Below are 16,104 nucleotides of genomic sequence, written 5' to 3'. Positions count from 1 at the left end.
GCACTGCACATCCACAGCTGGTTCTTGTCTGTGACTCTGAGCTGTCTGTGTGGTCACACTGTTTCTCTCTTCCCCTCTCTGTGTCTGCAGTCAGACCGACTAGATGAAGCTCACTTCTCGGAAAGTAGTTAAGGTTATGCCAGAAAGTTGCGACCACCTTAAATTTGTTGCTAGTTGTTTTTTTAGTAGGAAAACAAAAGTTGCTGGGGATCTGTAAAGTCACTAAATATAGCAACAAAGTCACCAAGTTGTTTGCTTTATGATAACTTTTGTCTTTATTTCCCATTTATTCCCAGGCTTGGTTAATTCTTTCTCCATTTCTGTGATTATAGACATTTTAATGCGTGGAGCATCTTCTTTGATTTGAAAAAATTGTTTATTAATTAATTGTTTTGTTTCAGTTTTCATGTGGATATGGCCTTAGTTGCTAGTTGGTAATGGCTGTTTTACAGAGAGGAAAAGTTCTTAAAATATCTTGCATAAGCAGGTGTCGATCTTATTGTGGTTCTCGGCACAGGGGGTGCGTCATGCACTCACCACTTTTTTTGTCATTACGTCAAACAAGCACAATTTAAAAGAGCTAAACTGTCACTTTTAACAGGGTTGAAACTGTAACTCGTGGTAAGTGAGGTTGCTCCAATGACAAATGGAACACACCAAAAGTCTCTCCATATTTACTGAAACTGACACTTGTGTCTTATCTCAGTATTAGACAACTGAAGCAAACTGATTGGACTTTGATTTTACACCAGTTGTTGATCCACTGCTGATCTTATTTTGTCACTTTGGTGATTGAAATCCTTTGTTCAGGTTTACCTTAACTTTATGAAATGAGGCAGCTCCAGACCAGCAGCTCCTATGTGATTTTCTCTGTAGACTGGTGTGGGAAATGAGAGGTTTACACGCTTCATGTTCCAGTACATGTAAACATACTCCCAAGATATTATAGATTTAATCTGACTCAGATTAAACAAATGCCTGCCTGTCTCATGCAGACTCTCGTTGCAGTGTGGTTTTCCACAGCCCAGTTCCCTGTATGTAATACACTGACCATGGGACAGCTCATACAAACAAACAAAAAACTGTCCCTTTAACACACATTTTAACTGAAGAATTTTACAAAAAATAGCCTTAACACATTTTAGACAATAAATGTCCTCACATTTTGTGCAAATCCTTGTCATGGAGCAAATGTTTCTTCAAAAACTGGGATCATTACTTAAAAACCAGCTAAGTGCTGAGTTACAGTATTTTTCTGCCATTCTATGACTCCACTGTTAAAGCACATGTACAGTATGCCAGTGTCCCTGACACTGCTTTCCTGCATTGGAAGTGTTCTCAACTGTCATGTGTGACTTAACAAAGTTGTGATATTAAAATACGATCCAAATGTGCCGTTTCATTTCAGCCTTTAGTACTGGACCTTTGGTTTGCTCACGATGCTATTCAAACGTCTCTGGACTTCTAAATGCAACACGCAGTATGTTCTGCGTTCTGCTGACTTGAATGGCAAAGTATTGTTGTATAATGTGTTTGTCCTTGAAAGCTTCAATTAAAGGACCTTTAAACCACACATGGGGTTTCACATCACTCTCCAGCCTCTTTGTTGCCTACACAAAGGAAACATGGTCCTTTCAGCTGAGGAGCTGCACCTGCACTGTGCTCACCAGAGTTTTCAAGTGTTAAATCAACCCTGTGCAAAAGTAGTAGATGAACTTGAACTTCAGGCAAATGATTACATCCAAACCCATTTAATGGAGCCCCTTTATGAGTAGTGTCATGATGCAGCATTTTGCCCTGATATCATTGAAGCCCATACAACCCCACTAATATGCTCATCACTGCTACATCAAAACTCTCTTAATGGGGCCCCTTCTGACTGGTGAGAAAAGGGCTCAAAAAACACTGACAAACATGTCCTGGACTGACCTGCGAGTGGCAGTAAAGAGCCCCTCACTATTGAACCCTGCTGGAGTGAGATGAGAAGAAGCGCCGGTCTCACAGGTTCATTCAAGACTTTGGCTGTTTCTCAAGAACGTACTTGGGAAGTACGACTCAAGTGCATACTCGCCAAGTACACGAGTACACAAGTACAATGATTCCAAGTTGAACAGCAGCGTACTTCCTTGTTCTGCTGTTTGATTGGCAGGTGGCGCCAAGTGCTTAAGCCTCAATACCGCCACCAACAGTGTTGATAAATAAACATGTACTACATGTATATGTACAAATACTTTTAATAGGTACATATATATATATATATATATGATTATTATGTTCATATTATAAATGTTTATTTTCATTAAAATATACCGTATCATGTGGAAAATAGATGTATTACAGCAGATGCATACTTGGTAAAATTGGCGGAGTGTGAACCGTGCTCGCATACTTGTGAATTGGAACAGTACTCGGACCACGGCTGATGACGTTTCACAAGTATGGGAGTACGCAAGAACAGAGAATTATGCATATTGAGAAACAATCAACGTGAGCCAGTTCCTCATCTGACGTGCGAGTTGAGAGTCTAGGATCACCTCTGCCTTTATTTCAAAAGATCTGTATGTGAATATTTTTCTAGTGATCTCACCTATTGGCAATTATTTTTTTCCATTCATTCAGCCAATTTTCTGGTGCGTATTCATAGTCTTCCAAAAGAATGACTGTGTTAAAGGCATACTAAAATCTAGCCACTTTTATTGGTGACATTGTTTAATGGCCACCTCTGTAGAGCTGACCCAGCTCCTGGTATGAATAAGCCCATCAATTATTCATCATGTTCATTCTGGAGTAATGAAATACGCCAATTCATACAATCAGGTTTTTGTACACTAAAATAAATTATTTTAACTTCACCTACATTTTACACACTGGACCTTCAATTAAAATGGAGCTAAGAATGTGCTGCTGGTGAATCTGAAGATTTAGAAAGTTGACGACTGACCCATTTCTGCAGAGGAAGTGAGAGATATTGTGTGAAACATTAGACTTTGGCCATTTTTCTTAAAGTTTAACATACTGTCAACTTACGTGAATGCCACTACTTCCAAACCAAGGAAAGACCTTAATACCCTGAAGACAAGCTGCCAAAACAGAAAACACATTGCATTTCAGCAATTTTACTTATTTTGCCAAATGTTGTTTTATTTCAAATATATTTTTTTGTAAATTATACAAAAAAACTTTTATGGTGACTCACCTGTTCAGTTATTGTAGAATCACGCTCTTTAAATGCAGAAGATGTCGAATCCAACAAGTCAGTTGTCCTGAATAGGACAACTGACAATGTAAATAGTAAAAACGTTTTCATCTTATTATTTCTCCTTTGATCTAAGGGATCTAGTAATCATTTTTCAATTGTGCCAAACTATGTACACAGTATGCAATTTTACTTACTGGCTCTATCAGTTTTTGTGCAAGTTCTTGGAATTCAGTGCTATTTGTGTCATTGAGAGCATCTGTAAATGGTACATCTGTGATGTCTGCTAAAATAACATAAACATTTCCAGGGGCTGGGGTTATTGCCTCACTGGTAGGAGCTGAATTGGGGGCTGTTGTCCCTACAGTGGTTGACAGTGTGGGGGTGGCAGTCGTGGTTGGACTTGCTGAAGTCTCCATTATTGGCACTGTGGCCGTGGTCATAATAGTAGTTGGTGCAGTAAGGGCTTGTGTTGAAGTTGTTGCTGTAAGTGTTGTTGTGGATGGTGTTGTAGTTGTTGCTAATGTGGAAGTTACTGATGCTGCTGTTGTGGTTGCTTGCATAGTAGTAGTTGCTGGAGTGGTTGTGGTGACTGCTGTTGTGGTTGTTGTAGATGGTGTGATAGTTGTTGTTGCTGCTGTTGTAGTTGTTGTGGCTGGTGTAGTAGTTGTTGCTGGTGTTGTACTTGATATTGCTGGTGTTGTAGTTGTTATTGCTGGTGCTGTAGTTGTGGTGGCCGGTGTACTAGTTGTGGTGCCCCTTGTGGTTGTTGCAGCTGGTGTAGTAGTAGTTGTTGCTGGTGTTGTAGTTGTGGTGGCTGGTGTAGTAGTTGTGGTTGCTGTTGTAGTTGTTGCTGGTGTTGTAGTTGTTGTTGCTGGTGTAGTAGTTGTGGTTGCTGTTGTAGTTGCTGCTAGTGTTGTTGTTGTGGCTGGTGTAGTAGTTGTTGCTGGTGTTGTTGTGGCTGGTGTTGTCGTTGTTGTGGCTGGTGTTGTCGTTGTTGCTGGTGTTGTAGTTGTTGCTGGTGTTGTTGTGGCTGGTGTTGTCGTTGTTGTGGCTGGTGTAGTAGTTGTTGCTGGTGTTGTCGTTGTTGTGGCTGGTGTAGTAGTTGTTGCTGCTGCAGGGGTTGTAGTTGTTGCTGGTGTTGTAGTTGTTGTGACTGGTGTCGTAGTTGTTGCTGGTGTTGTAGTTGTTGTGGCTGGTGTAGTAGTTATTGCTGCTACAGGGGTTGTAGTTGTTGCTGGTGTTGTAGTTGTTGGGACTGGTGTCGTAGTTGTGGTGGCTGCTGTTGTAGTTGTTGTTACAGGTGTTGTAGTTGTTGTGGCTGCTGTTGTAGTTGTTGCTGGAGTTGTAGTTGATGTTGGGACTGGTGTCGTAGTTGTTGTGGCTGGTGTTGTAGTTGTTGTGGCTGGTGTTGTAGTTGTGGTGGCTGCTGTTGTAGTTGTTGTTGCTGGTGTTGTAGTTGTTGTGGCTTGTGTTGTCGTTGTTGTTGATGGTGTTGTAGTTGTTGTGGCTGCTGTTGTAGTTGTTGTGGCTGCTGCTGCTGTAGTTGTTGGTGTTGTAGTTGTTGTTGCTGGTGTTGTAGTTGTTGTGGCTGCTGTTGTAGTTGTTGTTGCTGGAATTGTAGTGTTTGTTGCAGCATTTGTAGTTGTTGTTGCAGCGGTTGTAGTTGTTGTTGCTGGAATTGTAGTGTTTGTTGCAGCAGTTGTAGTTGTTGTTGGTGGAGTTATAGTTGTTGCTGGTGTTGTAGTTGTTGTTGCTGGTGTTGTAATTGTTGTGACTGGTGTTGTAGTTGTGGTGGCTGCTGTTGTAGTTGTTGCTGGTGTTGTAGTTGTTGTTGCTGGTGTTGTAGTTGTTGTGGCTGCTGTTGTAGTTGTGGTTGCAGCTGTTGTAGTTGTTGTTGCTGGAATTGCAGTGTTTGTTGCAGGGGTTGTAGTTGTGGTGGCTGTTGTAGTTGTTGTGGCTGCTGTGGTGGCTGGTGCTGTAGTTGTTGTTGCTGGTGTTGTAGTTGTTGTTGCTGGTGTTGTAGTTGTTGTGGCTGCTGTTGTAGTTGTTGTTGCAGCGGTTGTAGTTGTTGTTGCTGGAATTGCAGCGTTTGTTGCAGGGGTTGTAGTTGTGGTGGCTGCTGTAGTTGTTGTGGCTGCTGTAGTTGTTGTGGCTGCTGTAGTTGTGGTGGCTGCTGTAGTTGTGGTGGCTGGTGCTGTAGTTGTTGCCGCTGAAATGTCAAATTACATGTTTTATGAAAGTACATTCATAATCCAATCTGCATTTTTGTTTGTAATAATTTGTATTATACCCTGTTTTATTTGAATTTGACTTTAATAAAAGCAGTATTGGATGTAATCAAGTTCTCTAATCTCCTAGGTGTTTGCTTCCATTTGTTTCAAGACAGTATAAATGCATGAAATTTCTCCTCATCAAACTTACCACTTGCACTGAGGAAGAGAACTATGAGGAGTATGGTACCCATCTTTTCAACAAATCTATAAAATGAAACAAAAAAAACAGATGTTCAGTGCTTCGAGTTACAAACATGTTTTTTCATTGTATATGTTTGTTTTTTTTTGCCGTATTTCCTTTCAGGAGTAGTATCAGCATATAGTTTTAAACCAAAATTACATTCCATTATTGCCCCTTATTGTCTGGATAACATTACTGTCTGCTAAACAGATTTAGATTATAATAGCAGATAGATCTCACAAATCTCACATGAAATTATGAGACCTCTCCTGCATCAGCATTATAAGCACTTATATTATTAAACTGCTGTACACTCTGATGGACTATATGTTTAGAAGGGACATACCAATACATACCACTAATGTGTCCTTACCACATTTTTACACATTTTTTAGTCTGGTCCTGTTTTTATAATTGATTGAGCTTGATTGGACTGTTACACTATTTGCAACATTTGTTTTCAGGAAAGTGCCATATTATTATAGGTTGTTATTAATATTATTTATAGGCTTTTGGCAGTACAGTCTGATTATAATCAGTATTTTTTTTTGTCACGTACCTTTGACACTCCTTTGGACGGTGATCCAAACGGTCGGACGGTCAACGGTGATTAATTTCAAAGTTGTGGAACAAACCCCTGGCTTGCTGATTCCATTATTAAGTCATTAGTTGACAGACCCTTTTTTTTGAGTAAATTTAGACTAATCAAGGGGTATGTGTGTCAACTCGGGTTTGATGGGCAGGTGAGGCCCTTTTGTCTGCCAGAGTCAAGCTGGAGAGATGTATGTGTCAACGCTTGGGTGGAAACTGAGACACCTTTGGAATGTGTACGTGTGTGTGTGTATACATATATATATATGTATATATATATATGTATATACATATATATACATATATATATATATACTTGTTTAGATAATTGAATAAATGGATTGCTTCACAATAGTTTATCATAATGGGAAATTATATTAATATTCTTAATATCTAACCTTCTGATATAATATGACATAACATGAAATTGAAAAAATTAGAGTGATGAATACATATTTTACCCCAATGGTGGGTATATTCTGCAAATAGACAAAGCACTGTACTATTAAATTGTGTAACTTTATTTTCACTCTTATGAGTTATGACTTACCCCCGTAACAATGATACTTAATGACTTAAGTAACAATTATAGTGTGCATTTGGACTTTCTGGGTATCTCATAGGACTACTGGAATTAAGCTAAGTATCACTTCTGTAGGTCTTTCTTATCTGGTTGCTATTTCATTAATTGCTATTGTATCTAGCTGGGTTGCTTGACTTTTGACTTGTCCGTTTAGTTAAGGTGAAAGTTTGTTGTTGACATTTTGTCTGCTAGGTCAAAGAGAAAGTTGTTATTGTTTTGACCTAGTTTCTATTGAGCCATCACCATCACCAGGTGTGAAGTTTCATTGGCTACAGGGGAGTGGCCACACAGCTGCAACCAATCAGCACCTAATCAGGTGTCTTTTAAAAATCAGCACTCACTTTGAAGCAGCAGACTCAGGAAGACGAAGACAAAAGAGTCTAAACCGGAGTCTCAGGAAGACAAACACAAAGGAGTCTAAACAGGAGTCTAACAAGGAGGCTAACAAGGCTAACGAGGCTAAGTACCTGTCTTCAAGTGTTTTCTACCTTTCACATATGTGCACTTTTTCCATTCCTGTTCATGTTTCTTCTCATAGATATTACAAACCTCACACTCACTCACAGCATCACTGTAATCGGTCCTCACTTATCTATCTCACCCGCTCCACACACATCCAACACCTTGTTGCAGGGGGCCTGTGGAACTGCCAGTCAGCTACCCCCAAGACTGAGTTCATCTCTGGCTTTGCTACTGAGCAATGCCTGGACTTCCTTGCTCTCACTGAGACTTGGATAACACCCTCCAACACAGCCAACCCGACGGCTCTCTACTCCGCCCACTCCTTCTCCCACACACCCAGATCCACTGGAAGAGTTGGCGGGACAGGTCTGCTCATCAACCCCAAGTGGACTATCACTATTTACCCACTGCCACACTTCTCTTCACAGTCGTTTGAATTTCATGCTGTAACTGTAACTCACCCAGTCAAACTAATCATTGTTGTCATCTACCGTCCACCAGGCCCATCGGGACACTTCTTGGAGGAACTAGATGTCCTCCTTTCAAACATCCCAGAAAATGTTCTTTCACTTGTTCTTCTTGGTGACTTCAACATCCAGTCAGAGAAGTCATCCGATCTACTTCTTCTACTTTCGTCTCTTTCTCTCTCACTTGCTCCTTCTCCACCAACTCACAAAGCTGGCAACCAGCTTGACCTCATTTTCACCAGAAACTGCTCCACCTCCGACCTCAAGATAACTCCACTTCATGTCTCTGATCATTTCTTCATATCCTACTCTCTCCCACTCTCCCAATCTGACGATCTCATCTCATCAGATATGGCACTTGTCCGTCGCAACATTCGCTCTCTCTCTCCCCCTCCTCTCTCTCCTCAACTGTTCTATCAGCACTTCCTTCAGCTGACTCCTTCTCCCTCATGCATCCCAACTCTGCCACAGACACCTTCCTCTCTACTCTGTCCTCCTCTCTTAACTCTCTCTGTCCTCTTACTTCACGGCGGGTTCGTAAGTCCTCCACCGCCCCGTGGCTGTCTGACTCAGTGCGTGCTGAGAGAGCCACGATACGGGAAGCAGAAAGGAAATGGAGGAAATCAAAACACCCTGATGACCTGCTTTCCTATCATTCTCTTCTCTCCACCTTCACTGCCTCTATCTCTGCAGCCAAACAATCTTTCTATCAGACTAAAATTCAATCCTCTTTCTCTAACCCCAAAAAACCTTTCTCGATCTTCTCTAACCTCCTTGACCCCCCCACTCCCCCTCCTCCCTTCTACCAATTCACTTTGTCAACTACTTCACAAAAAAAGTAGATGACATTCGCTCTTCTTTCTCAACTCCACCTCCTGATCTCACCACTCTACCAACCACAAATTCAGCTCCTTCTCTATCCTCTTTCACCCCTCTATCTCTTAAAGAGGCCAGAGTGACCCCCCTCCTTAAAAAACCCACCCTTGACCCGTCTGAAGTAAATAACTACAGACCTGTCTCTCTTCTTCCTTTTCTCTCCAAAACTCTGGAGCATGCTATCTTTAATCAACTTTCCTCCTACCTTCACCGGAACAACCTTCTTGATCCTCTTCAGTCTGGTTTTAAAGCAGGTCACTCGACCGAAACTGCACTTCTTGCTGTCACTGAGCAACTCCACACTGCCAGGGCTGCCTCTCTCTCCCTTGTGCTCATCCTCTTAGACCTCTCTGCAGCGTTTGACACAGTTAACCACCAGATCCTTACTTCCTCCCTTCAACAACTAGGAGGCATTGATGTGAAGACCAGAATAAACTTGACACCCCTTATATCTGAAAGCACAGCTAGTAAAATAAAATGTGTGTAACATATTCTACATTTATTTTATTTGTCTATTATTGGTTTATTTATCTACATGATACCTATCATTCCTACTGCAATACATAAACCAGGTATGCAAATCAAATACAAATCAGGTATTTACAGCAAGTTAATAACCACAGCAATCTTGATTATAATAGTATAATATTAACTAATTAATTAATTAATAATATAATAGTATTTGAATTAAACTCCCACAACATTTATGTAACTTTCAAATCCTAATTTCTCATACATTCCAGATGGGTTTTGAGTGAACAAATAACAATTCACTTTAGTCTCAACTCAGCACATGCAACACAACAACTGTCATAAATAACTGTTCACAAACACTGACGGAAATTAAATGTCCCTGAGCAAAATTTTGACCCTACAACCTGAAAAAAAAGATCTTGACAAGCAAGTGACGTTGGTCACTGATGACGGATTCTATTTTTAATCACATTTCATACTCCATACTCATTCCATACTCCCTTCTTTTGTTCATGTTGCACAGAACAAAAAGCTGCCAAAATTCCACTCATGTGAAAGAAGTAATACCAGCTTGGCAGTAGGAGATGCTGAGAGCGATGGGGAGATAAGCAGGGCTGGTGTGTTATGAAACACACCAGCCCTGTTGTACCAACCATTACTACTCCAGTTGCAGCTGTTTTTTCTGCTACAACAATGGCACCTATAATTACAGTACAACTATTTCACAACTCATAAACTGATAAAGCAGATTGACTTACAGATACATTTTCATTTCCCCTAGTATGGACAGAGATTATTTATGTGTATTAACAAATGTCGTCAGCTTTTATAAATGAATTGGCCCTCTTTAAGTGGCCCAAGTGATGAGGAAATAAAGTTTGTGATGTACATTTAAAGGTACAGTGTACGATAAATTGCAAAGAAATATGTTTTTCCTTGACCCACAAAATCTTAAAGGGAACATTCCAATAAACACTAAAAAATGTCCAAAACTATTTTCTGGGATTTCCTTTTTAGTGGCAAGTCTGTAATTTCAGATGTAGTTTCTTACTATCCTCAACAGCAGCTGATGTCCATATACTGTGATGTTTTCAAATTATAAAAGTTTGTATCAACTAAGATGCTGAATGTTAATTAAGATGCAGAAACAGAATGAGGGCCACGGTGGACAGATCATATTTCCTTCTTGGCTTTATGCAAGGACCAGATTAGTCTTCTTGAGTGAGCTTATGGTAGTACTTCATTTGTACAATATATACCATTAATTATTTTTTTCATTCTATTTTCTGTAATAGTTATTTGTCATGATTTAGTTTAGAACACTCGCAGGTTTCTCTAACAATCCTCTGTGGAAAACACTGATACCAGTTTCACAGGGTAAACAAGGGTGTATACCATGGTGCTGTGCCAAGAAACTAGCATTAAAAGGTAACAGACAGTACACTGTAATCTTTTGTTCTTTGTCACTTAGAAGACATTAGATTGTCCTAAATATGGCAATAACAAATTGATATTTCTTAATTTGCTTTTAATTTTGTTTGTGTGGATGTGCGCGAAGGGTGTCAAAATGCTGATCTGGTGAGTTCACTGACAGCATTACAACGATTATTACAATCAATTGTTGGTTTGATATTAAACACCAGGCAGAATGCAGTGAAGGGACCTTGGCTTACTTGAAGTTGTGTATGCGGAGAAAAAAACATCAGAATCAAACCTCTTTTTTTGTGAAATCCTTTGATGAACACTTGACAATCTTGCACATCTTCTGACCTCTGTTGGATTATCTGACATGTTCATCAGGGCCGGAACATGTCTTTATGGGGCCATGGTGAGAATTACATTGTGGCTTCTGACAGCTTTTAATATGTCAGTTTCTTGGCATCATTACACATTCTTCAAAAAAACAAGTACTAGTACATTCCTCCTATGTGACTACTGAAGGAAGTTCTACCAGTGTGATTTTATGGCACAGTCATGGGTGAAAGGCAAAACTGTAGTTAAAGCAGCTTTGAGTGGTCATCAAGACTAGAAAAGCGCTTTGTAAATACAATTTACAATTTATTTTACAACACATTTGCTGTATCTGACAGAAAACACTCTCAGCTACTTAACAATACATAGATTCAATTTCTGTAGTCTCATAAATATGTTTTTGGTTGTTGCTTATAAAGCATGCAAATATTTATTTGCACATACATGCTGCTTGAGAGGTCAGTAATGTTGAAAGTAAGATGTAACACATTTAAGAATGATCTGTAATCAATCTGAATTTAATCAAATTCGAACAATCTGACATACATAGCCAAAATGATACAATACACACAAAACACACACACAGAAACAAATAGATAATCCTCCACCCACTCAAAAAAATTGCATGTACTCATGGCAGTCATATACTCATATCAAGTTGTTGCGTGTGGCCATGACATCACTCACTCATTAAAGGCGACATCGAATGCTTGTATCACACATATATGTTAGTTATGGAGGTCTACTTACATATATTAACTTGTTTTCATGGTTAAAAACCCCCTAATCGCTGCAAACGAGCCAATCTAAATATCTCCTCACTGACGCTCTCGTCAGCTGCGCTGTTTCAGACCAAAACCACACCCCCAGAACGTGGACTGTGTTGTGATTGGCCAGCCAACGAGAGCTTTCCTACTGTCCTGTGATTGGTCAGGTACCTGGAAGTGACGTAATAGATAGGCCAGCTCTCAGATACACAGCTCCCCCTCTGGCACGGTGGATGCTCTGCATCTCAGCAGCTACAACGAGAGTAGTTCTTCTTCTTCTGCGGTTGAATGTACGCAACCGGATGTGCCCGGACTAGTGCCCGCACCAGGAGGCGCTACGGTGGTGAGAGGAGTGGTGAGGATTTCTGATGACGACATCAAATTAAGGAAGTGCCGATCCGCTTCGCAGAGCCCAGGAAAACAATACAACACTATTTTCTCAGCAGTGGCTGAACTGTTGTTCTGAAACTTTAGGGTTTCATAAACGAGGTAATGACGCAGATACACACGCACAAACGCAGCGTTAATTGAAGCTTCCGGTCTATGTGGGCTTTAAGACATTTATTCAATCCCTGTGCTGTGCTTAAACCTGCATGTCCTTCTTTTCTTATCAGGCTGGCTCACTCAGGCTGACACACCTGCAGCAGATCCAGCATCGTTACCACCCCATTACCAGCCTGCTATAAAAGCCAGCAGTTCAGTTGCTCAAGAGACACAGTATCATTTGTTAAATACCTTTTCCTTTTAGTAATCCTTGATTTAGTTTTTATTTTATTTTGACCTGGAGATGGCCGGCAGTCCTACTTTTCGTTTAGCTTTAGTTTATTATTTGGATTTGTCAGGGAGGGAGGGGGAACCAGCTTCGACGTCCCTATAGGGGGTGGCCTGGGCCCCCCTCCATTTTGCTGAGTTTGGCTGGCATCTCCAGGTCCCTTTTGGTTTGCTGATTCTTTATTTGTTAAGGTATTTATTTTATCTTTAGTTGTGGTTTTCTTCAAGAATATTCATTTCCCTGTGGGAGAAGTTGATGAATAAAACCGGTTAAAACGTTCAATTTTCTGGTGTCCTTTTATGTTAAGGTCTCCAATTTGAGCCACTGAGTCAGTCAGTCATCATCTACCGCTTCATGGGGTGCTGTGCCAATCTCAGCTACATCGGGCGATAGGCGGGGTACACCCTGGACAGTTCGCCAGTCCATCGCAGGGCCACACACAGATAGAGACAAACAACCATTCACTCTCACACTCACTACTATGGTCAATTTAGAGTGTTCAATTTACCTATCCCCACATTGCATGTTTTTGGACTGTGGGAGGAAGCCGGAGTACCCGGAGAGAACCCACGCACACACAGGGAGAACATGCAAACTCCATGCAGAAAGGCCCTTGTTCCAACCGGGGCTCGAACCCGGGTCTTCTTGCTGCAAGGCGAGAGTGCTAACCACTACACCACTGTTGAGCCACTGAGTGTTTTATTTAATTGTTTGGAGGCCGTAACACAAGTTAAAAGGGAAATCAGCACAAATGCTATTGCTGATTTGACAGTAGCCTTGATAAAAGCATCAGGCAGAATGCAGTGATGAGGCTGATGTTTTGGCTTACTCCACTTGAAGCTGTAAATAAGACATACAAAAATGTTTAGACTTTGTAGTTTTATAATTAAGGGGCGACATTTCTTACGTATGCCATCAGTGATGATGGAGCTGGTTTCAATGTCAAAACCAGTGATGTTTGGCGCTTCACTTATCAAAACACTTGCAATCTGAGAGTTGTTATGAACAGATGAGCTTAAAGGGGACATATTATGCAAAATCAACTTTTTAACCATTTTAATACTTATGTTTGGGACTCTGGAGGCCCTACCAGTCGCCAAAGTGTGGAAGAAGAATACTCAGTCATGTTTTCATGGTCCCCCTTAGTGTAAGTATAGGTGATAAAACATGTGAATTCCCTGTGCATTATGACGGCAGCATGCGCATTTCACCGCGAATGTTACCACCCACCAGTAAGTTTACTTGGAGAGCTCCACCTTAGCTCCACCTTGTCCCTATAAAATGCGAGAGTGCAGGCGAGGGAGGAAGAGCGGTATTATGTCAATGTGGAGAGACAAGTGTGCTGTTGGTGGCTGCACAGTGGAGCACAGTGTTTTACACAAACTTCCAGCCTCAGAGGATTTTATATATGAAGCTAATGTTCCGGATAAAGTCAGCAAACGTGTGTTTGTGTGTTTGCACCACTTCACATCAGACTGTGGCCAGCGGTCGCCGTATGTAGTCAGCGACCGTATTTCACCGACGTACAAATACACACATTTTTAAGAAAAGGTCAAATAGAGCTCATAACTGACCATTCTGACACGTCCTAATTAAAAATATTTGTTCAGTACGTCCTCCATGACCGGAGCACAGACTCAGTCTGATACAGTCACATACAGCGGCAGTTTATGCAGCTCGCTGGTAGCGATCAGCGGTGCTGTCCCTAAGTGTTTTTAACTGATTTACAGTTCGGCTTGATCCTTGTGTCGGACGTCTCTTCCTGTGACGGCACTCTCGCTGTTTTCCGCACACGCTGCCATTGATATTGTCAGAGAACTAGTGGAGGGAGGGGGAGAGGAATGGAGCGGAGGGAACAGGAGCTGAGTGAGCGCAGTAAAAAGGACAAATCAGAAACCCCCTGGAAGAAGTGGGTGTGTGTTTGCCTGTGTCTCATTTGCATGTAAAGGGACCGAGCGTTCTGAAAGGGGCGGTTTTGGCAGGGTTATTGAACTGCTATGGTGCTTCATCCTTATGGTATTTTGACCAAAGCATGTCACAGACATGTTCATTAGGACACCAGGGAACTATTTTAACTTGGAGAAATAGGGTATAATATGTCTCCTTTAACAAAACCGAACACACAGTCAGTTCCCCCAAAACATTTAATTCCAAAAATACTTTAAATCACATTACATTATTATATGGGTGACACACTTTCTCTGTTAATTTAACGTACACATCGGAGTAAAATTACAAAGTCAAAAGCGCAAATTATGAAAAAATAACACATGGAAGAAAACAACAACAACTCCTTCTTCTTCAAATGTTTGGTTTTCTTTGGAGACCTGCTGAACGAGCATCAGAGGAGACCGTGCATGTTCACCTCAGTAGCAGGTGAGGACATTCAGGTAAACACCAAACAGGCCAAGCAGTTGTTTTTTGTTCATTTCTTCATCACATATTACTCATTCTGACATTGTCTTGGTCATTTGAGTGCATGTTGTACGGAACATCTGAAAGAGAGAAAAAACCATGGGCGTTAGCACTGTACTGTACAAATAATCATCAGGACGACTTCACACATGACAAAATCTGAGGAAGTCCATGGTTAGGATTTAGGTGAAGTTCAATTCAAACCACTAAAGTTTTTTGGTGTCTCCAAACGTATAGTAGTAATACAACAAATACTAGCAAGATTATACCATATAACCATTATTTGAACAAGCAAAGCATGCAATTGACAGTGCACCAGTGCAATGTTAATATCAATCTAAAATTCAAAGTTTTATTATTAGTATTAATATTAGTATTATTAATATACTTTCACTCGGGTCAAAACTTTTACATTAAAACCAAAATAATGCTTCAACAACAAATCTGTTGATCACACCAAGCATTGAATGACAGAGACGTCTGAGCCAGTGGATTATTTCAGTAGAGCAGACCGTTTTTGTGCGTTTTCTCTGCCGACATGTTTTGGCAAAATGCATTCTGGGATACATCGCTTTCAAGTACGCACAATGAAGAACACTATGAAAAAACGTATTCGCTGCTCACGGTCTTGTGAACTGGAGCAGAACTTGGACTGAGGCTGACCACGTTTCACAAGTATGGGAGTATGCAAGTTCAAATTGCTTGAAATGGCGAGCACACGTGTGTCTAAAATGATTGTATTAGACTGATATCAGTGTTGGTAGATACTCGAATTTCATAGAAAAGTGGTATTGTGCCATGCTATGTGTGTGTAAATGATCATTAATTATATACTTGTTCAGCTAGTTTAACACTAATCTATGGATGTGTTAATAACAGTTATTGTACTTACTTGAATTCATGATGAATTCTCTCTCTGCAGACCTTTTTTTTCTGTGGAGACAAAGAACCAAAGTGAGAAACTCCAATTAGTATTATTATTATTACCACTACCACTTATTATTACCACTTTTATTATCATTGTTGGCAGCTGCACATTGCACAAGCAGGAGAGAGAGGAGGAGACACAGATGGAGATAAGACAGGATGAAAGCAGTCCCTACTCTTTATGTTGTTGATTCGACTGCCGCGTCTGAATTACATAAATCTGTGACCTGGAATGAAAATGAAATGTATTTTCTTCACCTGGTCTGCCGCCAAAACAATTAAGAATACACACCACCCTATCCTCAGAAACAGATGATTAAACTGCATGTATTGAAATGAATAGCATAGCATAGCGTAGCATAGCA

The 16,104-nt window shown here is 40.6% G+C and overlaps 1 protein-coding gene across 1 annotated transcript in view; it reads right to left on the bottom strand.

Moving 5' to 3' along the window:
• Window positions 1-14,527: 14,527 nt before the first annotated feature.
• zanl (zonadhesin, like) overlaps window positions 14,528-16,104 on the bottom strand; it is a 76,876-nt gene continuing 75,299 nt past the window's right edge. Inside the window, exons 115-116 of the mRNA XM_058623912.1 lie at window positions 15,705-15,966; window positions 14,528-14,892 (exon numbers count right to left, since the gene is read on the bottom strand). Of these exons, the coding sequence (XP_058479895.1) occupies window positions 15,912-15,966 (55 nt within the window). The 3' untranslated portion in view covers window positions 14,528-14,892; window positions 15,705-15,911. The remainder of the gene's footprint in view (window positions 14,893-15,704; window positions 15,967-16,104) is intronic.

This window comes from Solea solea, chromosome 3 (assembly GCF_958295425.1).
Source record: "Solea solea chromosome 3, fSolSol10.1, whole genome shotgun sequence".
NCBI classification, from domain to species: domain Eukaryota; kingdom Metazoa; phylum Chordata; class Actinopteri; order Pleuronectiformes; family Soleidae; genus Solea; species Solea solea.
The sequence above is the reverse complement of the archived record's forward strand: the minus strand, read 5'-3'. Positions and strand labels throughout refer to the sequence as shown.